At 42.1% G+C, this 23,565-nt stretch overlaps 1 protein-coding gene across 3 annotated transcripts in view; it reads right to left on the reverse strand.

Moving 5' to 3' along the window:
* Window positions 1-23,565, reverse strand: part of FLI1 (Fli-1 proto-oncogene, ETS transcription factor) — a 1,144,904-nt gene that overhangs the window by 194,532 nt on the left and 926,807 nt on the right. For 2 of the 3 annotated variants that reach the window (XM_086956982.1, XM_086956983.1), the window contains exon 5: window positions 23,464-23,532. The exons of the other annotated variant lie outside the window; for it this stretch is intronic. In XM_086956982.1, coding sequence (XP_086813108.1) covers window positions 23,464-23,532 — 69 coding nt within the window. The remainder of the gene's footprint in view (window positions 1-23,463; window positions 23,533-23,565) is intronic. 3 annotated transcript variants of the gene reach the window in all.

Here is a 23,565-nt window from a genome sequence, read left to right on the forward strand (position 1 = left end):
TACAGAAAATCTTGGGGAAGCTGGGCATGGATGTTTTTTAGACAAACCTGGGAAGTGTGAGACGAATCTTAAGAGCATGAATAAAGGACGTGTTCTGGGAAACTATTTTAGCAGAGGACGTCATAGTTTCGGAATCTAGCTTGACCAAAGACTTTTTTTCATTAAATGCTCCTTATCCTTCGAACCAAATATTGATGAAATCGTTCCCTCTTTTGCACGGAAGCTTTTTTTGCAATTCCGTTACAAAACACTTCCTTCCAAACTGTTTTCTTCAAAATGGTCGAGCAGAACTACTTTTGATGATCTCTGTCCGACATGCCGAGGAAGACCGGAACCTATTGTTCATATACTTTTTTTTGCCTGTCCTACTGGCAACTGAGGAAAAATAGATTCTCCTGTTATGTACTCTAGAAGAACGTGGTCATTACGTAGAGGTGCTAAGGGCTCTGTGCACTGATAGCAGACAACCTACTATGTTTGGTCTATCTAAATGTTGGCATGCACTTTGGATCAAGAGAAGGAAACTATGTTTTTGAAGCTTTCTGTTACCCATAAGGAATGGCTTGTTCCGAACCTTTTTGTAATTGTTTAAGATCATGTATCTATTGGCTATGTAACCGAGCACATTAAGCACTTTAATTCTGACCAATCATACTTGTTATTGGCTGCTATTGCACTTTCCACTTTTTTCCTATGGAGTTTTAAAATGTGTAAATTGTGTAATTGTCTTAGTAACTTTTTATATTGTTATCTAATTATTGTTGTACATTCTGGTTTCTGTTGTGCTGTATACTTTTCAGGATCCTTGTGATCGTAATAAAGTTACTGACTGACTGATATGTGCTCTGTATGAGAGCCAATGCCAGATACTTTGGGCCTACCCTATGGAAAAATGTTCGGTTTATCTATCTTTGGTAGGATATACAAGCGTGGCGCTCTTGGTGTCGAGTTATAAAGATACTTGAATTCAATATCCGTGATGTGACCCTGTTATCTACACATTGTGAGTTTTGTGTATATCAATGTTGTGATATCTTTCAAGGGATTGCCATTTAATTTTATATAGGCCTGTCCCTCTGTTAGCTGTCTCTCAATTTCTCTAATATAGTCAATATTTTGCATAATAACTATATTTCCTCCCTTGTCCGTCTCTTTGATTGTCACATCTGATTGTGCTGCTAGTTGTCTTAACACTTTATCCTCCTCCTTTGTTAGATTAAAATGTATGTGACCCCGATTGGTATTATATTAGACCTCTAATTTGTTAATCACTAAGAATTCTTTTGGGATCTTCGTCTTCTTTTTCTTTGTTATTTAATATCTAGAAAAACCTGTTTGCATGATATGGGTTTGACAATTTTTGTGCAAATTTGGTGATGAAAAATGTTGATTTTAATAGCACGTATGCATTTCTGTCATTATCTCTACAACCTTCAGGAAGTCACTGGATGTGAAGAAACACTTGTCAGCTGTTCTCATGCACATTGATCAAGACCGTGTAGTATTAAGATTCTTGGACAATATCTTTCTATTTTGCATCTGCCTAGAAATAGGGGTATACACAGTCTTAGTCGAAATTGTCATTTCTTGAAAATACCTGCATAAATTAAAGAAAAGAAAGAAAATTCTGTACAAACTCATCTCTGTCATTTGCCTGTGATACATTGGATATTTGTTTTGTTAAACCAACTTATCAAGGTTCCATATTTTGAGTTATATGATAGTTAGAGTGCGGGGGTATAATGATGTTGTAATGTATCTAACAGTGACTGTGGATGGTCCCTGTGTATTTGTGCACCCAAGATAGTAGGGCATACCTTTACCCTTAGTGGCACCTTAAGAATTACTTAACTGCTGGATATTGTTGGAGAACTCATAATACTTTTGATTGCCCAGTCTATTTGTACATTTTCAGTAGTGCGACTCCTTAAACACTACTACCGCATATTGAATTGTAATATATTTTTCTATAACAATAGACAATGCTATAAACAGAATATAATAGGGTAGATTCACAAAAATGTTTTTCCCAATAAGGGACAGTGCAGATCTACTGCACATGTGCAACATTCATTAAACAGTTTTCTCAAATTGTTTTTTTAAAAAGTTGCTGCTTATGCACATTTTGCATTACACACATATTTCTAGTTCACATAAAAAATGTACCCTTGGGAGATGTCTCAAACCAAACATGTCCTTGGGTACCCATCAGGAAGGTGGTAGGCACAAATTACAATGCATCTGCTCATCGATATCGTGCACAGGCAGCGATGCACCTGGGAAGACGTAATAGAGGAAGGTGAAAAAAATGTACCCTGTCTCCGCCCCTGTTACAATGGTCACATGGCAAATGGTGGCTAAATTATAGTAGAGCACTGGTCCAACACCCGGTTTTGAATCACAGGACTACTGAAGCACCAATTTGATGGCCATTCCATGCCCAGAAAGCCCATTCGAAGTAGTGAGCCAAAACAAGACGAACAAGCATTGGCATAGCCAATAGGTCTCGCCTTTGGGACCTTATAAGTGTTTAGCCATGCAACAGTTGATGTTGTTGTACCAAGGATATTGTGCTGCATAACTAAATACTTATAAGGTCCCAAAAGTGAGACCTACTAACTAAGCCAATGGTTGTTTATATAGTGCAAACTCTATCCATGGACGTTGGAATGCTTTACATGAGCACCAGTTACATTACAAAATACCAGATTAATTCTGTTTTTAGGTGCAGGAGAGTTACGTGATTTGCACAGAATCACAGGGTATTAAATCAATAACAGACTTGAACGTGGTTTCCCAATTGCAAAATCGGCAGCTCTGGCCATAACGCCACACCCTCCACCAACTATGCCCTCAAACCTATGCCCTATGTTTTGTGTTCGTCTCTGTGTAGCCAACATGTTTGCAATACTAAAATGTTTGTATTGTAAGGCATAACCGACACATAAAAAAAGAAAGCTAGAAATACAGGTAGCTGCTTGGATACTGGATAAGTGTCCTTGTTCATATTTTCCAAGCTCTCCTGTATGGATCACACAGACAGAGCTGCTCCTGTGCACAATTTGCTTCCTTGGATGTACACAATGCATCCAAAAGCCCGTGCACAATGTTTCAATATACCTACAATGGTACTTTTAAAATAAAACGGGCAAACCTATACAACATTCTTCTCAAAGTGCCACAGCATCTCAGACATTGCTAAAAAAAACATATGCAAGCAGGTGAGTTGTCTAGTTCTACCAAAGGTCAGAGAAGAATTGGAATAGGAATTGTCCAAAAGTTGGCCTTTATCTTAAAGTGGCAATTACCTTGATGCTCCTTGGGACTAGTAGTATTTAAAGATGTGAAAGTTGGCTTCATCTTGCTTTCAGAAGTTTTCTGTTTTAACTTCATTAAAATCATGAGGTTGGCTAAGTTTTAAAAAGATGCCACAAAAGTAGGCTTTGTAAGGAAAAACTTGTAAAACCGTTTTAGCAGAATTCTTCCACAATGAAAATCTGGGAGAAACACTCAAGAATTTTTTTTTTCACAAAATTCCACTTGGATGGGAAGTTTGGCTTAGTTGACAAACTTTCAAAATACGTGAACTATGATTTCTATCCACAAAATGTCAAAATATTGTTGTTGGATTTTGCATTTTTCACAAACACAGGGGAATTCAAAAGATTGTGGACCTTACAAGGATATCAATGACCCAACAAAAGAGAGCAATATCATAGATCTGTTGTAACGTACACGGACTGTGCATCAGATGCCAACTTGGATCTTGTGAAGATGTGTAGTGTGTTTTATCACACATTAATGATCCCAGCCATGGTACCATTTGCCCATTGAAATGACTTCTTTGCAAAGTAATGACAAGGAGTGAGGGGAGGGTGTGGGCACAGAAGCACAAGTGAGCTTTTGGAACCGGTCAGCTCTTTTCAAGCACTCGTGCTTGTGGCGGCATCCATATTGCGGAAGCGAGCAGAAGCACGCCCGGCCACGCTAATTGGAAACAGATGGCCCCTGCGTGCCACTGCTCGCTCCCGCAAGGTGGATGCCGCCACAAGCATGAATGCTTGAAAAGAGATGACCGATTCCAAAAGGTTATCTCCTAGAACAGCAAATGCACGCTGCCTAGGCGAGACCTAACACTTCCTTCCAAACTGTTTTCTTCAAAATGGTCGAGCAGAACTACTTTTGATGATCTCTGTCCGACATGCCGAGGAAGACCGGAACCTATTGTTCATATACTTTTTTTTGCCTGTCCTACTGGCAACTGAGGAAAAATAGATTCTCCTGTTATGTACTCTAGAAGAACGTGGTCATTACGTAGAGGTGCTAAGGGCTCTGTGCACTGATAGCAGACAACCTATTATGTTTGGTCTATCTAAATGTTGGCATGCACTTTGGATCAAGAGAAGGAAACTATGTTTTTGAAGCTTTCTGTTACCCATAAGGAATGGCTTGTTCCGAACCTTTTTGTAATTGTTTAAGATCATGTATCTATTGGCTCTGTAACCGAGCACATTAAGCACTTTAATTCTGACCAATCATACTTGTTATTGGCTGCTATTGCACTTTCCACTTTTTTCCTATGGAGTTTTAAAATGTGTAAATTGTGTAATTGTCTTAGTAACTTTTTATATTGTTATCTAATTATTGTTGTACATTCTGGTTTCTGTTGTGCTGTATACTTTTCAGGATCCTTGTGATCGTAATAAAGTTACTGACTGACTGATATGTGCTCTGTATGAGAGCCAATGCCAGATACTTTGGGCCTACCCTATGGAAAAATGTTCGGTTTATCTATCTTTGGTAGGATATACAAGCGTGGCGCTCTTGGTGTCGAGTTATAAAGATACTTGAATTCAATATCCGTGATGTGACCCTGTTATCTACACATTGTGAGTTTTGTGTATATCAATGTTGTGATATCTTTCAAGGGATTGCCATTTAATTTTATATAGGCCTGTCCCTCCGTTAGCTGTCTCTCAATTTCTCTAATATAGTCAATATTTTGCATAATAACCATATTTCCTCCCTTGTCCGTCTCTTTGATTGTCACATCTGATTGTGCTGCTAGTTGTCTTAACACTTTATCCTCCTCCTTTGTTAGATTAAAATGTATGTGACCCCGATTGGTATTATATTAGACCTCTAATTTGTTAATCACTAAGAATTCTTTTGGGATCTTCGTCTTCTTTTTCTTTGTTATTTAATATCTAGAAAAACCTGTTTGCATGATATGGGTTTGACAATTTTTGTGCAAATTTGGTGATGAAAAATGTTGATTTTAATAGCACGTATGCATTTCTGTCATTATCTCTACAACCTTCAGGAAGTCACTGGATGTGAAGAAACACTTGTCAGCTGTTCTCATGCACATTGATCAAGACCGTGTAGTATTAAGATTCTTGGACAATATCTTTCTATTTTGCATCTGCCTAGAAATAGGGGTATACACAGTCTTAGTCGAAATTGTCATTTCTTGAAAATACCTGCATAAATTAAAGAAAAGAAAGAAAATTCTGTACAAACTCATCTCTGTCATTTGCCTGTGATACATTGGATATTTGTTTTGTTAAACCAACTTATCAAGGTTCCATATTTTGAGTTATATGATAGTTAGAGTGCGGGGGTATAATGATGTTGTAATGTATCTAACAGTGACTGTGGATGGTCCCTGTGTATTTGTGCACCCAAGATAGTAGGGCATACCTTTACCCTTAGTGGCACCTTAAGAATTACTTAACTGCTGGATATTGTTGGAGAACTCATCATACTTTTGATTGCCCAGTCTATTTGTACATTTTCAGTAGTGCGACTCCTTAAACACTACTACCGCATATTGAATTGTAATATATTTTTCTATAACAATAGACAATGCTATAAACAGAATATAATAGGGTAGATTCACAAAAATGTTTTTCCCAATAAGGGACAGTGCAGATCTACTGCACATGTGCAACATTCATTAAACAGTTTTCTCAAATTGTTTTTTAAAAAGTTGCTGCTTATGCACATTTTGCATTACACACATATTTCTAGTTCACATAAAAAATGTACCCTTGGGAGATGTCTCAAACCAAACATGTCCTTGGGTACCCATCAGGAAGGTGGTAGGCACAGATTACAATGCATCTGCTCATCGATATCGTGCACAGGCAGCGATGCACCTGGGAAGACGTAATAGAGGAAGGTGAAAAAAATGTACCCTGTCTCCGCCCCTGTTACAATGGTCACATGGCAAATGGTGGCTAAATTATAGTAGAGCACTGGTCCAACACCCGGTTTTGAATCACAGGACTACTGAAGCACCAATTTCATGGCCATTCCATGCCCAGAAAGCCCATTCGAAGTAGTGAGCCAAAACAAGATGAACAAGCATTGGCATAGCCAATAGGTCTCGCCTTTGGGACCTTATAAGTGTTTAGCCATGCAACAGTTGATGTTGTTGTACCAAGGATATTGTGCTGCATAACTAAATACTTATAAGGTCCCAAAAGTGAGACCTACTAACTAAGCCAATGGTTGTTTATATAGTGCAAACTCTATCCATGGACGTTGGAATGCTTTACATGAGCACCAGTTACATTACAAAATACCAGATTAATTTTGTTTTTAGGTGCAGGAGAGTTACGTGATTTGCACAGAATCACAGGGTATTAAATCAATAACAGACTTGAACGTGGTTTCCCAATTGCAAAATCGGCAGCTCTGGCCATAACGCCACACCCTCCACCAACTATGCCCTCAAACCTATGCCCTATGTTTTGTGTTCGTCTCTGTGTAGCCAACATGTTTGCAATACTAAAATGTTTGTATTGTAAGGCATAACCGACACATAAAAAAAGAAAGATAGAAATACAGGTAGCTGCTTGGATACTGGATAAGTGTCCTTGTTCATATTTTCCAAGCTCTCCTGTATGGATCACACAGACAGAGCTGCTCCTGTGCACAATTTGCTTCCTTGGATGTACACAATGCATCCAAAAGCCCGTGCACAATGTTTCAATATACCTACAATGGTACTTTTAAAATAAAACGGGCAAACCTATACAACATTCTTCTCAAAGTGCCACAGCATCTCGGACATTGCTAAAAAAAACATATGCAAGCAGGTGAGTTGTCTAGTTCTACCAAAGGTCAGAGAAGAATTGGAATAGGAATTGTCCAAAAGTTGGCCTTTATCTTAAAGTGGCAATTACCTTGATGCTCCTTGGGACTAGTAGTATTTAAAGATGTGAAAGTTGGCTTCATCTTGCTTTCGGAAGTTTTCTGTTTTAACTTCATTAAAATCATGAGGTTGGCTAAGTTTTAAAAAGATGCCACAAAAGTAGGCTTTGTAAGGAAAAATTCCACTTGGATGGGAAGTTCGGCTTAGTTGACAAACTTTCAAAATACGTGAACTATGATTTCTATCCACAAAATGTCAAAATATTGTTGTTGGATTTTGCATTTTTCACAAACACAGGGGAATTCAAAAGATTGTGGACCTTACAAGGATATCAATGACCCAACAAAAGAGAGCAATATCATAGGTCTGTTGTAACGTACACGGACTGTGCATCAGATGCCAACTTGGATCTTGTGAAGATGTGTAGTGTGTTTTATCACACATTAATGATCCCAGCCATGGTACCATTTGCCCATTGAAATGACTTCTTTGCAAAGTAATGACAAGGAGTGAGGGGAGGGTGTGGGCACAGAAGCACAAGTGAGCTTTTGGAACCGGTCAGCTCTTTTCAAGCACTCGTGCTTGTGGCGGCATCCATCTTGCGGAAGCGAGCAGAAGCACGCCCGGCCACGCTAATTGGAAACAGATGGCCCCTGCGTGCCACTGCTCGCTCCCGCAAGGTGGATGCCGCCACAAGCATGAATGCTTGAAAAGAGCTGACCGATTCCAAAAGGTTATCTCCTAGAACAGCAAATGCACGCTGCCTAGGCGAGACCTAAAAAAAGCATGGCGTTATTATGGACGATATCCCTGGGATATTGTGATTCATAAAAAACAAACAGAAAATCCCTCCGAAATGTATAATATATTAAATATTCATCTAAATTAAATTCAAAGAAAGCAATCAATCTAGCAAACACGTAGATATTTAACTGCGCATATATTAAAAGAAATGAAGGCACCCATGTGTATAGAACAAAGTCTCTTTTTTTTAAACAGGGAGGCGCGTGCTCTGAGACAGTTCCGTTCCATTTTGAAAAGTGACCTCCGCGTGAACAATCAGCGCAGATATCCTCGCAAAGATTAGGAAAATAAATATTACATTTGCTTTCACAAAGGGGAGCTGCTAAATAGATCCTGAATTAATATGCATGCAAAATTAATTAGACACAATTTTTGACATCGACAGCAGTACCTGGGACGGAGGACACTCTGGGCATGTAGAGCATATGTTGGAATGCCACTTTATTGACTCATTACATAAATTAAGCATTTGTTTTTAGAGCACATACAGCTGAACATATATCTCAATTTACAGAGTATAAATTACGGGGGTGGGGGAGGAATCGAGAAAAGCATTGCATCCCACTGCACCTCCCCGTGAGCCAAATTGTGAGGACAGGAAAAGGAAAGAACCCAAATACGACTTTTTTTAAATTAAGATGGAGTATTTACATAATACCTGTAATCATAATGCTAATATTATGTTTTATTAGAGGCGTAGTTATTTCCAATTTTATTGGCATCGTCGTCATCTCTGCAGCAAGTCACAAGAATGAGTGACCCGGCGCTTTCTTTGGACTTGGTACTCCTTTTCTCTTCCTTGGTATGTGAAATAGACCGTCATATCTGCAAGGAGCATGGAGCACGCAGCGAAGAATATGTTGTTGCGGCAGAAACCTGTATTGCTTGCAGCCAGCTGGGCTGGGTGAGCTGACAACCTGCCGGCACTGTGGGTACTGAACAGATTCAAACTGCATCTGAGCGCTATGGAATAGTATCTGTGCGCTGAGATACGGGCTTCGAAGTGAAATGCAGATGATCGGTTACATTAGAAGGCAGAAAATTAAGAATGTGAATCGTATACCTTGCACCTCCTTCCCCCTATAGAAGAATGAATTGCTTACCTTCCAGGTAGCGAGGTAGCGACAGGTGAATAATATCACAAAGAACACAAAGTACACAAAGCCCCCCCCAACCGCTTCCAGGCGACACACCTCTCAGTCAAATAATCTCATGTTGAAATGTACACAGGAATATTATATAGCTGTTTTTACATTCCATTTCTGTGTTTCATTCTGTGCTTGTCAAGACTCTACAGAAAAATAAGTTTTTCTGTATTCATTTTTATTCGTGATTGTGAACCTTTTATGCAAATCTGAGTTCCGTGCAGATTGTTTAGCTGCTGCATGAAAACTAGCTCTTTTTTGCTCCTCTATGATCGCTTTCCTAAATCGGTATTTGATCCTCTTTTATCTCTAATAACCCTTTTTACGGCTGGCTGGTCGTGTGAGGTCTCTCTTCGCATTGATCATTGCAGGATTTTCCTTAGATTGTAGAATCGACAGAGTGCACATGTGGGCCTGAAACTGAAAGCTGATAGGTGTGCTAAATCAGAGTTCTATAGTGCTGTATTGCCACTACTAAGACCAAAAACGGGTATGGCTCTGATCAGTAAGGATGAGCCTATTATACTAAAGAACAAGAGAAATGCCAGTGCTGATTATCATTCAAAGATATTGACCTAAATGCATAGACCATACACATTTGGAAGCTCATTAGTAGCTTGTTTATTTAAAAAATACTCTGTTTTCTAACAAATAACTATTGATCACATAGTCAACAATCCAAAAGAAAATTAATGAATCAATTGTGGACAAAGAGACTAAATAACAATTCACTCATACCTTCATTCGCATCATCACGTATATACTGATACACAACATACCTCATTCATACAATCCAAGCAGTGCTCGCTCGACAAGGGAAAAGATAATAAACCCTATGTGGGTCACCTGGTCTGCCAAACCCAATAACAATTATTACTCATCCCGACAGACCACGCACGGAACCTGGGCGTCATCCTGGATTCCTCACTCTCAATGTACAAACAAGTCAACGCCGTCTCTTCATCCTGCTTCAACATTCTTCGCATGCTCAAAAAAACATTTCGTTGGATCCCCACCGAAACTAGGAAAACGGTCACCCACGCCCTGGTCACGAGCCGACTGGACTACGGAAACACCCTCTACGCCGGCACTACCGCTAAACTCCAGAAAAAACTCCAACGAATCCAAAACGCCTCAGCCAGGCTCATATTAGACATCCCGCGTAAAGAACATATCTCTGGTCACCTGAAAAACCTCCACTGGCTACCCGTCAACAAGAGGATCACCTTCCGTCTCCTAACCCAGGCACACAAAGCACTCTACGAAATCGGACCAGAATGCCTCAACACACGACTGTCCTTCTACTCCCCCTCCCGCCAGCTACGATCATCCAACCAAGCCCTTGCCACTGTACCCCGCATCAACAAATCCACCATCGGAGGTAGATCCTTCTCCTACCTGGCAGCCAAAACCTGGAACTCCCTTCCCACTCACCTTCGCCTTACTCAGAATCACCTAGCATTCAGAAAGCAACTTAAAACGTGGATATTTGACAAGTAATTCCCCTCCCCTCCCCAAGCGCCTTGAGACCCTCTGGGTATGTAGAGCGCTATATAAATTCTTTGACTTGACTTGACTTGACTTGACCTAGTTGTAGCCAATTCAAGTTGATTGATTTAAACACCAATACAATGAAAATTAAATGCGACAAAAATCACAACTCAATAGTGGGACAAAACTTTTGGCAGAACCAATGGTCTACGCGTTTCGAATCCCAGCACTTCAGGGATTCTCCTCAGGACCACACCAATCTGTGAAAAAACTAAAATATATATATATGTATCTCACTAGATCCTATTTCAAAAGTCAATGGGCACAAACACTGTTCTCGAACCCCAACTACCAGAAATGCAAGAAGCACTCAGGTATACATTTTTCTGAGCAGATGATTTCTAGAAATGAAAGAGAAGAGAGGGAGGGGATAGACATACACAAGAAGCTCTGGTCAGGTCTCAGTCTAACAAAGTGTATTCTCGATAAATGCATAAACTGTTAACCTGTGTTTCCATAAAAAGATCTTACCTAGAAAAATCTCTCCCCTAGGTCCACTTGATTTTTATTAATGGAAATGGAGGGCCACACCGGGGGCAGTGGCAGCTTAGTCTGAAAATAATTGTAACAATAGTAAAGTCAGCTCCTTAACCATCCTTTTCTTTACACAATCTCCACAAAACGGAATATTGTACATGCTCTGTGTTTGTCTTACCTCGTGCCGACGGCGGGCGAGTAGGACACTCGTGTTCTTCTTGCGCGGTATCTACTCGAGGCTAATTTGTGGAAAAAGAAAAGAGGGCCACCACGGAATAAATACTGAGTGGCTTTCTCAAGCGGTTCTGTGTAAACAATTTCGACGAAAACGATTTTCTTCTTACAGGAATGTAATGAATCTCCCGCTTGTGAAACTGGGGTCTGCTAGTTGCTCCAGTGGGCAAACGCAGCGTCTGGTAATGGTGTCACAATTCCGCATGGGTTTCTTGGATAATGTAGTTTGTTTATTACGCGCATGCGCGTTTTAAGACGCTCACTATGAGAATGTTAGTCCGCCTCTTGTTCCAATGGGCAAACTCGGCTTGTGATAATGACGTCACTCTCCCACAAACGTTACTTGGGTAATGTAGTTTATTCATTCCCCGCATGCGCGTTTTAGGACGCTAAATGCAGGAAAGTTAAGGAATGCATATTAAAAACGCAACTTACCGGAGCAAGTACATGAATCACTAAAAAGAATACCAAGGATGTTCTGTCACAATCTCCAAAGTTGGCATTGCCTTAACATGCATTTTATATGTAGACACTATACCCTCTATAAATATATGATCCGATAGCTCATCTTTACAAATTAGTGTCAAGGTCATGCAACCCGGGGTGGGGTCTATTCGTGGACTGGTTGAAGTTTGACTGGTTGATGAAATATATGAATCTTGATGGATTAATGGAGTCCGGCTCCCATACCCTTCATACTCTAGATAACATGTTTTTTGGCAGTTGCTGCTCATCTTGCTAAAGCAGCAACATCCTTGTTTCACACTTGAAAGTCACAATCCGAACATGATTACAGTTTGTAAATTTCTGACATTTCATTCAGCCCTGAGACGGCCGTGTCAAATTTAATGATCAGGAATGCCTCTCTTTGGGCCAATTTCAGTTCAATATTGCCTCCACGTAAATCTCTTTCAATTTTCGAGATCACAGTCCATCGTAAATCATTTATACTGTGTGCCTTCTTTTTCCAATGATTTACCAGTGGTGCGGTCTCAACATTCGTTCTGATACGTGATTTATGCTGGGAGATTTGCCTTACTTCTTGGTTGGTTTTGCCAATGTAGAGCAATCCACACGGGAACGTGATCCCGTAGATTACATTCTTTGTTTTACAGTTGCTGAATGTGTCGTGCTTCCAGAAGATTCCATGAAGTTTAAAAAGGGAGCCTTCCACTGTAAGTTCGCAACACACACAAGTACCACATTTATGATGGCCTACAAACGGTGTTAGTCCCATGAGTTGTCTTAGTGTAGGTTTAGGGTTCTTTTGAATAGATGCTCTTACTACATGGTTTGATATACTGCTTCCTTTCTTGAAAGCGGCGGGGATGCTAGACTACTGTCTAGATTTTTAACAAGATGCCTATTCTGAGAGATTATTTTTTTCATTTTATTCGAATTTGGACAAAATGTGGTAACACACACTTGGCGTTTCATCTTTGGTTTGTTCTTTCTCTCAAGGAGGGACTCTCTTGGGGTCCATTGCGCACGTTTCATTGCATTTCTCACTAACTTTTCCGGATAACCCCAATCCCATAGTCTATTCGTAAGTTTATTTGCATGTAATTTAACTCATCTGTGTAGAACTTTTGTCCCATATTGAGTAGTGATTTTTGTCGCATTTAATTTTCATTGTATTAGTGTTTAAATCAATCAATTTGAATTGGCTACAACTAGGTGTAGATCAAGAAAAGAAGTAGAAAGTAATAATTGTTATTTGGTTTGGCAGACCAGGTGCCCCACATAGGGTTTATTATCTTTTCCCTTGTCGAGCGAGCACTTGTCATGCACGCACCTGTTATGTCTCGGAAGTGCCCTGGATCCACGCTGCTATTCACCCTGCTTTCCCCTCGTCACCCTCCGGGTGCCAGGAAGTAACACTAACACCCAAAAAGTAACTAAGAGGAACACAGGGGAACAAAACAAGGGTAGGAGGGGGAGGAAAAGACAGACACTCCACAGTCTTCGTCCACGCTGGGGTATATGGTGTCTTCTGTATGACACTGCAAGAATATATAAGAAACAATCATGAGAAGAAACCCCTCCCTGTGTCTTCCCTGTAATGATATGTACTGTGTGTCTTAATGTACCTTAGGGACAGTGTAATGCCCCACGAATCCAAAGGAATACAAATGAAACGACAGGAACTCTAGAGGAAGCTGGAACGGACTGTGTACGAAATGTCTGTACCTTTAAATCACAACAACACTTATTACATGTCTGTTTTCCCCACATTAACCAAATCAAACTTCTTAGCGGAAAGTGCACAAACACTCACCCTGCACACCTTCAAGGTGCGCCTCAATATATACGAATTACCCTCCACAGAGGGGTCTGACAACACACGCTGCTACGAGCATGAAACATAAAAGTAAACCTCCAACTCCTTGAGGCAACAACCCGGAATCAACTTAAAGATACCACCGCACACCGCGGTAAACAGAATTCAAAGGGATAAGGCAAAACAAAGAAACTCTTCCAGAAGCAAGCCGCTACACGGAAGAACGAAGGCACCTACGAGTACTTGCACGCCAACCTTCTCCTAGCTCCTCGGACGCCGAAGTGAACCCGGAACGGGAATGACACACTCTAACTGAACGCGAAGCACTTCCTGTAGGTCGGGGCGGGCTTATCACTCGAATACTACTCAGTAGCGCATGCGTGGTGCTAACGCATGCGCACATGTGTCTCTGACGCTTCTTGCCAATCATGCCAACCAATAATAACCTGTCTGAACAGCGGAACGTACTCTAACCTGCCTTGCCGATCGTACTGCAGGCATGACAGAACACCCCTCCCACAACGCCCCCCACTGGTTTGGGCTTGTGGGGGTACCGCCTATGAAAAGCACGTAGCAATCGGGGCGCATGGACGTGAGACGCTGGTTCCCAAGATCTTTCCTCCACACCAAACCCCTTCCAGTGTATCAAATACTGAAGACGGCTCCTCACTCTCCTGGAGTCCAGAACAGCACCCACTTCATATTCCACATCAGAATCTACCGTCACTGAAAGAGGTGTAAGAGGAAGGCGGGTACCAGGCAATACCTGTTTCAATAATGAGACGTGGAAGACAGGATGTATTTTCATCGAAGGGGGCAGATTCAATTTGATGGCTACTGGATTCACAATTTTGAGTACAGAAAAGGGGCCAATATACTTGGGCTTTAATTTGCAGGTTCCCTTCAATGCCAAGTATTTGGTGGACAACCACACCTTGTCGTTTTGATGGTACACGGGTCCTGTATGTCTATGTGCATCAGCAGACTTCTTATACTCTGTCTTGGCCTTGTCAAGGTTGGTATGTATGTTAGCATGAACCACCTGTAAATGCGCTACTAACTCTTGAACGGCCGGAATGGCACAAGGCCTCAATGGGGGGAAAGGCAGCACCTTAGGATGAAACCCATATGAAGCATAAAAGGGTGTATATAAGGTGGAAAAGTGATGGCTGTTGTTATAGGACAGTTCTGCCAACCAGATCAGTTCATCCCACTCTTTTTGTTCTTGTAACAGTTGACATCGCAAGAATTGCTCAAGACATTGATTGACACGTTCGGTTTGTCCATCAGTCTGTGGATGGTGACTAGACGATAGACGCACTTCGATTTGTAATGTCTTACATAGCTGTTTCCAGAAGTTGGAGATAAACTGGGACCCCCTGTCAGTAACCAAGACAGATGGAAGACCATGGAGACTTGCAATTTGTTGCAGAAACACCCCCGCCAACCCTGCAGAGGTAGGTAAACCTGGAAGCGGGATGAAGTGAGCTGCCTTGGTGAACATGTCCACTACTACTAATGAAGTAGTATTGCCCCTGTGTGTTCTAGGCAATTCCACAATGAAGTCCATGGATACCGATTGCCAGGGTGCTGTGGGTGTAGGAAGGGGCAATAACAAACCCACCGCCCCTTCATGGGAGGACTTGCTCTGTGCACAGACATGACAAGTTTGCACGAACTGTTGTACGTCTTTAGCCATATGGGACCACCAACAATGTCTTTTGATTAATTCTAAGGTCCGTTTATATCCGGGATGTCCCGCCACCCCATGATTATGACACCATTCCATGACCTGTTGCTGTAATGATGCTGTGGGGATAAACAACCCTCCCTGTATGTACAGGAGATCGTCTGTGACAATGGCCTGGTGTTGCTGTGCTAGGGCTCTAGCAGTAGATTCACTCTGTGCATGCTTAACCTGCGCTAAGAAGTCTTCTTCATTATGCAACACTTCAATTAATCTATGGGGAGCAATAATACAGGGAGGCGTCTCCACTGGCGAGACCGGATCGAACCCCAGACGGGATAAGGCGTCCGCCTTCCCATTCTGCCTCCCTGCTCTGAAATAGATCTTAAAATCGTACTCATTAAAGAACTGAGTCCATCTCAACTGACGCATGGATAGAGCTCTGGCAGATTTAAGGTACTGGAGATTACGATGGTCAGACAGGACAGTGACTGTGTGATTCGTTCCAAGGAGATATTGTCTCCATTCTTCCAATACCTTTTTTATGGCCAAGAGTTCCCTCTCACCAACAGCATAGTTCACCTCCGCAGGTGTCAATTTGTGGGAATAATAGGCCACCGGATGTAATTCACCAGAGGAAGCATCGACCTGAGAAAGTATCCCTCCCAGAGCCACTTGGGACGCATCAACCTCAACGATATAGGGACTGGAAGGATCGGGGTGTTTCAGAATAGGAGCCTGTGTAAAGGAAGTCGTAAGGAGGTGAAAGGCCTTATCTGCAGTCTCCGACCATTGAAACTGTACCCCTTTCCTCAACAATCTCGTGATAGGAGCCACTAAATCCGAAAACTGGTGAATAAAACGTCTGTAAAAATTAGCAAACCCAATGAATTGCTGGATTTCCTTCACGGTTTTGGGAGGGGGCCAATCCAGAACAGCTCTGACTTTATTCGGGTCCATACGCAAACCTGTAGAGGACTCTATGAATCCTAAGAAGGCTACTTGATGGCGATGAAAGAAACACTTGTCCAATTTACAATACAGATCGTTCTCTTGTAATAGCTGAAGAACCGACTTCACATGCTCCACGTGTTCCTCTAGCGACTTTGAATAGATCAGTAGATCGTCAATATAAGCTATGACGTGCTTGTCAAGATACTCCTTCAGCACCTCATTGATGAAGTATTGAAATGCTGAAGGAGCATTGCACAAGCCAAAGGGCATCACTAAATATTCATACAGCCCGTATTTAGTACAGAAGGCTGTCTTCCACTCATCGCCCTCTCTTACCCGGACCAGGTGATAGGCTCCACGCAGGTCTAATTTCGTAAACCATACAGCATCCCTCACCTGGTCGAGCAGAGAGGAGATGAGCGGTAAAGGATATTTGTTTTTTATGGTGATGTCATTCAATGAGCGGTAGTCAATACAACAACGTAAACCCCCCTCCCGTTTAGGAATAAAAAATAAAGCAGAAGAGGCAGGGGATCTGGAGGGTCGTATAAACCCAAGTTCTAACATGTTGTCAAGATACTCTCTCAAGTACAGATTTTCTTTCTCCGTAAGGGAGTACACCCTGCTGGTGGGTATGCGTGCGCCAGGTTGGAGGTCAATTCGGCAATCATACGCCCTGTGAGGTGGTAAGCAGGTTGCCTGTTTCTGATCAAAAATGGTATGAAACCTTTGATACTCCGGGGGTAGTGTGACATCTGGTTGTTCTTCCTGAGTTGCGGTCATAAGGGACTCTGACACCACGGGTACAGTTTTTTGTACGGGCGTGGCACAGAGTTTTTCAGACGACGAATGTTTATGAACAATATCAAAAGGAGGTGATTGTTCGTCTTGTATCGGGAATGTAATACTAGTGGTCTTCCAATTTATGTGAGGGTTGTGAAGACGCAACCATGGAAGACCTAGGACCACAGGGAACTGGGGGTATTCTATCAAATCAAACGTTAAACGTTCTTTATGTGTGGAATTGATACACATTTCTAAGGGGATGCTGGCATGTGTGATGGGCCCCGATCTTAAAGGACTCCCATCTATGGTATACACTTCCTCGGGGGTCTCTTTGAGTTCAGTAGGAATGTTATTGGCAATGGTCCAACTATAGTCCATGAAATTGCCTGAGGCCCCAGAATCAATCCTTATCGACTGTGTTATTGACTGTGTCAACCAGGTTAGGATGGCTGTGACAAAAAAATGTCCTTTATTGTTCACCAATGAGGAGACCATTTGAACCAATGGACCCTGCGGTACGGTCTCTATTACCTTAGGGTCTTCTAGTTTTCCGATTTGCGGTAGGATTTAGGTTTGACAGGACATTCACGTACGAAATGTCCTGCTTTTCCGCAATATAAACATAGTTGATTTACTCTCCGCCTTTGTCTTTCTGCCTCACTTAAGGGACCTTTTAGACTCCCTATCTGCATGGGTTCTGGTTCATCTACCTTAGTATCAGATTCTGTTTTCTTTTCTTTATGACTGTATCTAGTGTATTCGTATCTTCCTCTATCTCTCCTTCTTTCGCCAAATCTGTGATCTAATTTAACCACAAGATCTATTAACTCAGGACATGTTGAGGGAGGATCAACTACATGAGCCAATTCATCTTTGAGGTCCTCTCGTAACCCTTTATAGAAAAGAGCACTTCTCTTATTCTCAGGCCAATCGGCCTCTACCACTAATCTGTTGAAGATGGTAATGTAGGTGACCAAATCTTTAGACCCTTGTTTCAGATGTAGAAGCTCCGTATCTGCAGCATGAGTAAAGGTGTGTTTGTCGAACATTTTTCGCAGTGCTTGTCTGAACGCTTCATAATCCAATAACATAGGGTCATCTTTTTCTATTAAAGGGATGGTCCAATTAGCTGCTGACCCTCCAAGATATGACAGTACAAAAGCCACCTTAGCTTGGCCAGTAGGAAAACAGGCAGCTTTACATAAAAAGTGTAACTGACATTGTGTCAGAAAAGCAGCGCATTTGGAAGGTTCCCCGTAAAACCTTTCAGGTGGAGCTAAAGGAATAGTCTGGGGGGTGACAACCTGCACTACTGGGGTTGCATTGCTGGTCCCGGCTCTATCTCCGTCGTGAGTGCTCAAAGCAGCCAACCTATCTGAGATGTTTTGGGTTTCCCTCTGGAGATTACCCACCATGCTAGCAACGTCCTGCAGCGTAAGTTCCATGACACCTAGGAGACACTGTACATAAAGGCTTCGCGTTCTGTCATGCACGCACCTGTTATGTCTCGGAAGTGCCCTGGATCCACGCTGCTATTCACCCTGCTTTCCCCTCGTCACCCTCCGGGTGCCAGGAAGTAACACTAACACCCAAAAAGTAACTAAGAGGAACACAGGGGAACAAAACAAGGGTAGGAGGGGGAGGAAAAGACAGACACTCCACAGTCTTCGTCCACGCTGGGGTATATGGTGTCTTCTGTATGACACTGCAAGAATATATAAGAAACAAGCATGAGAAGAAACCCCTCCCTGTGTCTTCCCTGTAATGATATGTACTGTGTGTCTTAATGTACCTTAGGGACATTGTAATGCCCCATGAATCCAAAGGAATACAAATGAAACGACAGGAACTCTAGAGGAAGCTGGAACGGACTGTGTACGAAATGTCTGTACCTTTAAATCACAACAACACTTATTACATGTCTGTTTTCCCCACATTAACCAAATCAAACTTCTTAGCGGAAAGTGCACAAACACTCACCCTGCACACCTTCAAGGTGCGCCTCAATATATATGAATTACCCTCCACAGAGGGGTCTGACAACACACGCTGCTACGAGCATGAAACATAAAAGTAAACCTCCAACTCCTTGAGGCAACAACCCGGAATCAACTTAAAGATACCACCGCACACCGCGGTAAACAGAATTCAAAGGGATAAGGCAAAACAAAGAAACTCTTCCAGAAGCAAGCCGCTACACGGAAGAACGAAGGCACCTACGAGTACTTGCACGCCAACCTTCTCCTAGCTCCTCGGACGCCGAAGTGAACCCGGAACGGGAATGACACACTCTAACTGAACGCGAAGCACTTCCTGTAGGTCGGGGCGGGCTTATCACTCGAATACTACTCAGTAGCGCATGCGTGGTGCTAACGCATGCGCACATGTGTCTCTGACGCTTCTTGCCAATCATGCCAACCAATAATAACCTGTCTGAACAGCGGAACGTACTCTAACCTGCCTTGCCGATCGTACTGCAGGCATGACAGCACTGCTTGGATTGTATGAATGAGATATGTTGTGTATCAGTATATATGTGATGATGCGAATGAAGGTATGAGTGAATTGTTTTTTAATCTCTTTGTCCACAATTGATTCATTAATTTTCTTTTGGATTGTTAACTATGTGATCAATTGTTATTTGTTATAAAACAGAGTATTTTTTAAATAAACAAGCTACTAATGAGCTTCCAAATGTGTATGATCTCTGCATTTAGGTCAAATATCTTTCAATAATAATCAGTACTGGCATTTCTCTTGTTCTTTAGTTTTGCCACTAGGCGCGCTTTTGCTTCAGGCTACCCCAGGCCTTGGTCATCGCTGCAAATGTCATTCTGTGTCTTAGAGCCCTAATCTTTGTAAGCACAGGAAATCGGGTAAAACAATGGCAGCACGTGAGTCTCGGCTGGAGGCTTTTCTGTGACCACATGGCGTGGGAGGCTGCACTTGGCCCCTCCACCAGGGCTACAGTGGGCACTAGTACCAGCCTCAAGCATGTGGTGAACGACTTTCTGCACAAGAGTATAGACATGAAGATTGGGGATTCCTTAACAGGCATATTTTCCCTAAACATATATAAGACACCCCATAATTACTTTGGTGCGTCTATCACGAAAGCGCTGCATTATTTATTCCAGGGGTGCGTCTTCCATGGTTCCGGAAAGTACTGCATTATTCCAGGGGTGCGCCTGCCACAATACTAGAAAGCATTGTATTAGGGTCCGTCTGCCAGGCACCGGAAAGCACCGCATTATTCCAGTAATACCTATGCCATACACTGTAGAGCATCAGATTATTCCAGGAGTGTCTCTGCCACGGTACATGGCAGTGGAGAACAGAAAGTGGGCAAAAATAAAGAACAAAACATAGAAAGAAAAAGACAAGTACTTTGCTGAGGAGTGGGTGGGAGGGGGGAATGGGCATCAAAGTTAAAAGAAAAAAGAATTGCGTGGCCACAAAAGTGAACGCCATCTGTTTCTAATTAGCGCGACCGCGAGACAGGCAAATGTAAACAAGCGTGGGCATGATAATTGGAAACAGATGGCGCTGCTGCTCGCTCCCGAGACACATAGGCTATGGGAGGGGACATTTAAAGATAAGGCGGGTCATACCCTGAGCCTTTGGCCATTTGCGTGCTCTCTTTTGTGGAAGCCTTTTGTGGAAGCCAATCGAATGAGTGGCCGGAAAAAAAAACAACATGAGGTTAAAGATGTGTGAGATAGAAGTCCTTACTATAAGCCTCGCAGAGCAGCGCATGCGCACTGGCTCAGGCAAGATCTAAAAATAGCCACACATTTGCCAATGCCACCTGTGCTTATTACAACGATGCAGCTTCTTTTTAGCTCTAGGTTTTGAAAGGATATCTGTCAAACAATCCAACTGTGTACAATATGCATTGAGCGGGCTTTAGATCTTTCCCTGCTAGACATGACTCCGGCAAGGATGGAAGAAACGATCCTAGCAATACGCTACCGGGACCGCATAACTAGAATCCTTGGATTGGCCCGGCTGAGAGATCTGAACATGACCTGGTTTCTTTCATTCAGACCTATATGGCAGACCTGCATCTTACCTGTGCTTCGATGTATGCTATGCAGAGAAGAATGCGTGTTAGACACCTGTCTTGCACTACCATCAGCAGTACCAATGGATATCGATACTTTGCTAAGTCCTGTAACGGCGCATGCATCGTGTTGTCCCCAGCGGCTACCAATCCTGATGACGGCATTTGTTGAGACTCCTGCACTACGACTAGGTGGCGGCAGTGAAGTGGTAAATGAAAGCAACATCACCCAGGTACAGGCCTTCGGTGAGCATTGCTGATCCAGACATCGATGATAGCAATCATTCTCACAACTGCCAGGTTACTGCACTATCGTACCTGGTCGAACTGTCACCTTAATATGTAGACCTATTCTTTGAGAGCTTGTCTGATATGATGTTCTCCCCTGAACAGAAACAATGATTTTTAGAAAGCATTCCGGCGCACAGCGTTCCCATGAACTCTGAATTCGGCCTTCAGTTTTGATAAACAAAAACTACTGCAAAGCGTTTGGAACTCTATTTCCCCGTTCACCATGAAATATTTTTGAATCAAACATTTTTCAAAATATTTATTTTTTTTGGCACAAATACTTTTGCTTAAAGTAGAACTATTCATAAAGAACAGAACTTCTATTTTTAGTAGATCTAGAGACAAAAACTTTACCTCTGCCTCTAGCACATTTTATAGCAATTGTATTTATATGTGATGAAATAGTCTTGCCCTTCTTTTCTGTATTAAGAGACATTTCATGTGTAATTTTTCGCAAAATCGTTCAACTGATTACATATGCAATAATTTTTGAATGATTTCTATGCTTAAAACCGTACAGTACCTATACTGTCATGTATTTCATATACGCCATTTCAAATGCAATATGTATTTTGGGGTGGGAAGGAATACACGCGCTTCTTATTGCTTTAGTCTTTAGTAATTTGATGGACATAAATTCGTGGAGTGGGTGTTGTGTTCTATATAGGACCCCGATCAATATTGTGACCTTATGCCCCTATACGGCTATAATCAATACATATCCCTATGATGGCATAAACGATCAGAGCCATATTTCAGTAACTCGTCTCTGCAGCTCATTAAAGTACATGACACAGCAGAAGCCACTTCCTTAGATTCCTAGATAAAACACCGAGTTCTTTCAACAAATTAAACCCCAGCAACCTGGGAAAGCCTGCTTGCTTTGTTTTGATTAGTAATAGAACTCTTGCAAGCACTGGAAGAACGACCAATTCTTAGTGACATCTTTATTGACGTCTTATGTCCAAAAACTTACGTCAAACAAGGCACCTTTAAGGTATAAATAATACCAACGTTGCCTTCAGCACACACGATGGTGGTGGTGAATACAGGAGCAGAACAGCTGTCCCTTGCATAGCCCAGCAGATGCGAGAAGCCCACGGACGCTGCCCCTCCTCCTCCTTGACGCGCTGAGAAAGACGCTGTCTTTTCTCCTGCCGAGAAAATCCAGCTCCGGCGTTTCCAGCCTACCCACGCGGGTAACTGGAATATCGAGTCCTGAGAGGAGATACCAGACCTCCAACATTCTATTCCAGAGGTACGGGGTTGACTAAACCCTTAGAGTGAATTCTTGAAGCAAACCCTTGGCAAAACCAACTTAACTTAAACTGCTACTCACTTACTCCCTCCCAGGTATTAGGCTTAGGTCAGGTACACCGGGGTAGGCGTAGTTAGAAGCACCAGTTGAGGACGTTAGCCAAATGTATATATGAATGTATATATTTTATTCATTTTAACTATCGTATGGCTAAGAAACCATATCAATGCTTTTACAGTATTATTTCGTAATACTCCTTTTACTGTACGCACTTTTTATAATAACAAGTCTTGCAATTGTGGCAATTCATTTCTCTTGCATGAGAAGGAAGACTGTTCAATAAATAAATCCTTTTATTGAAAACGCCCGTCTCTCTATACACTGCATGCTGGTGAAAGTAATTCTGCACAACTGACTGAGTGAAATAGCTGTCTATTGTTTCACACGACTCTAGAGATTGACTCTTATTCTGAGGAGCAAAGTTGTCATGTTAATGCAGTTGTTGGAAAACTGAATCCCTTCTTGTCTGAGCCAGGGAAGCTGATCACTTCCTATTCAGTCAAGAAAGTTTCCAGTGACCTCTGAGCTAGCTGGTACAAACCCAATTAAGTCTAACATAGTCAGTAGAGACCTAGAAGACCGCACTCCCACGTCTACACTGCTGTTTATGTTATTCCAATGCTCAGGGCCTATAGGGAAAATAGGAACCACACTACAATATCTTGCAAAGAGACTCGTACACAAAGGGAACGGGAGACATAAGCACTTACCTTCTTTGGAATTCAGGCGCGAGGACTGGTCCGTGTGAGAAGGTGTATTATATCCTAATGAGGAGCTGCCTGAGGAGAGGTGAACAGATTATAAATACCGGA

Source organism: Lissotriton vulgaris, chromosome 2_1 (genome assembly GCF_964263255.1).
Source record: "Lissotriton vulgaris chromosome 2_1, aLisVul1.2, whole genome shotgun sequence".
In the NCBI taxonomy this organism is placed as follows: domain Eukaryota; kingdom Metazoa; phylum Chordata; class Amphibia; order Caudata; family Salamandridae; genus Lissotriton; species Lissotriton vulgaris.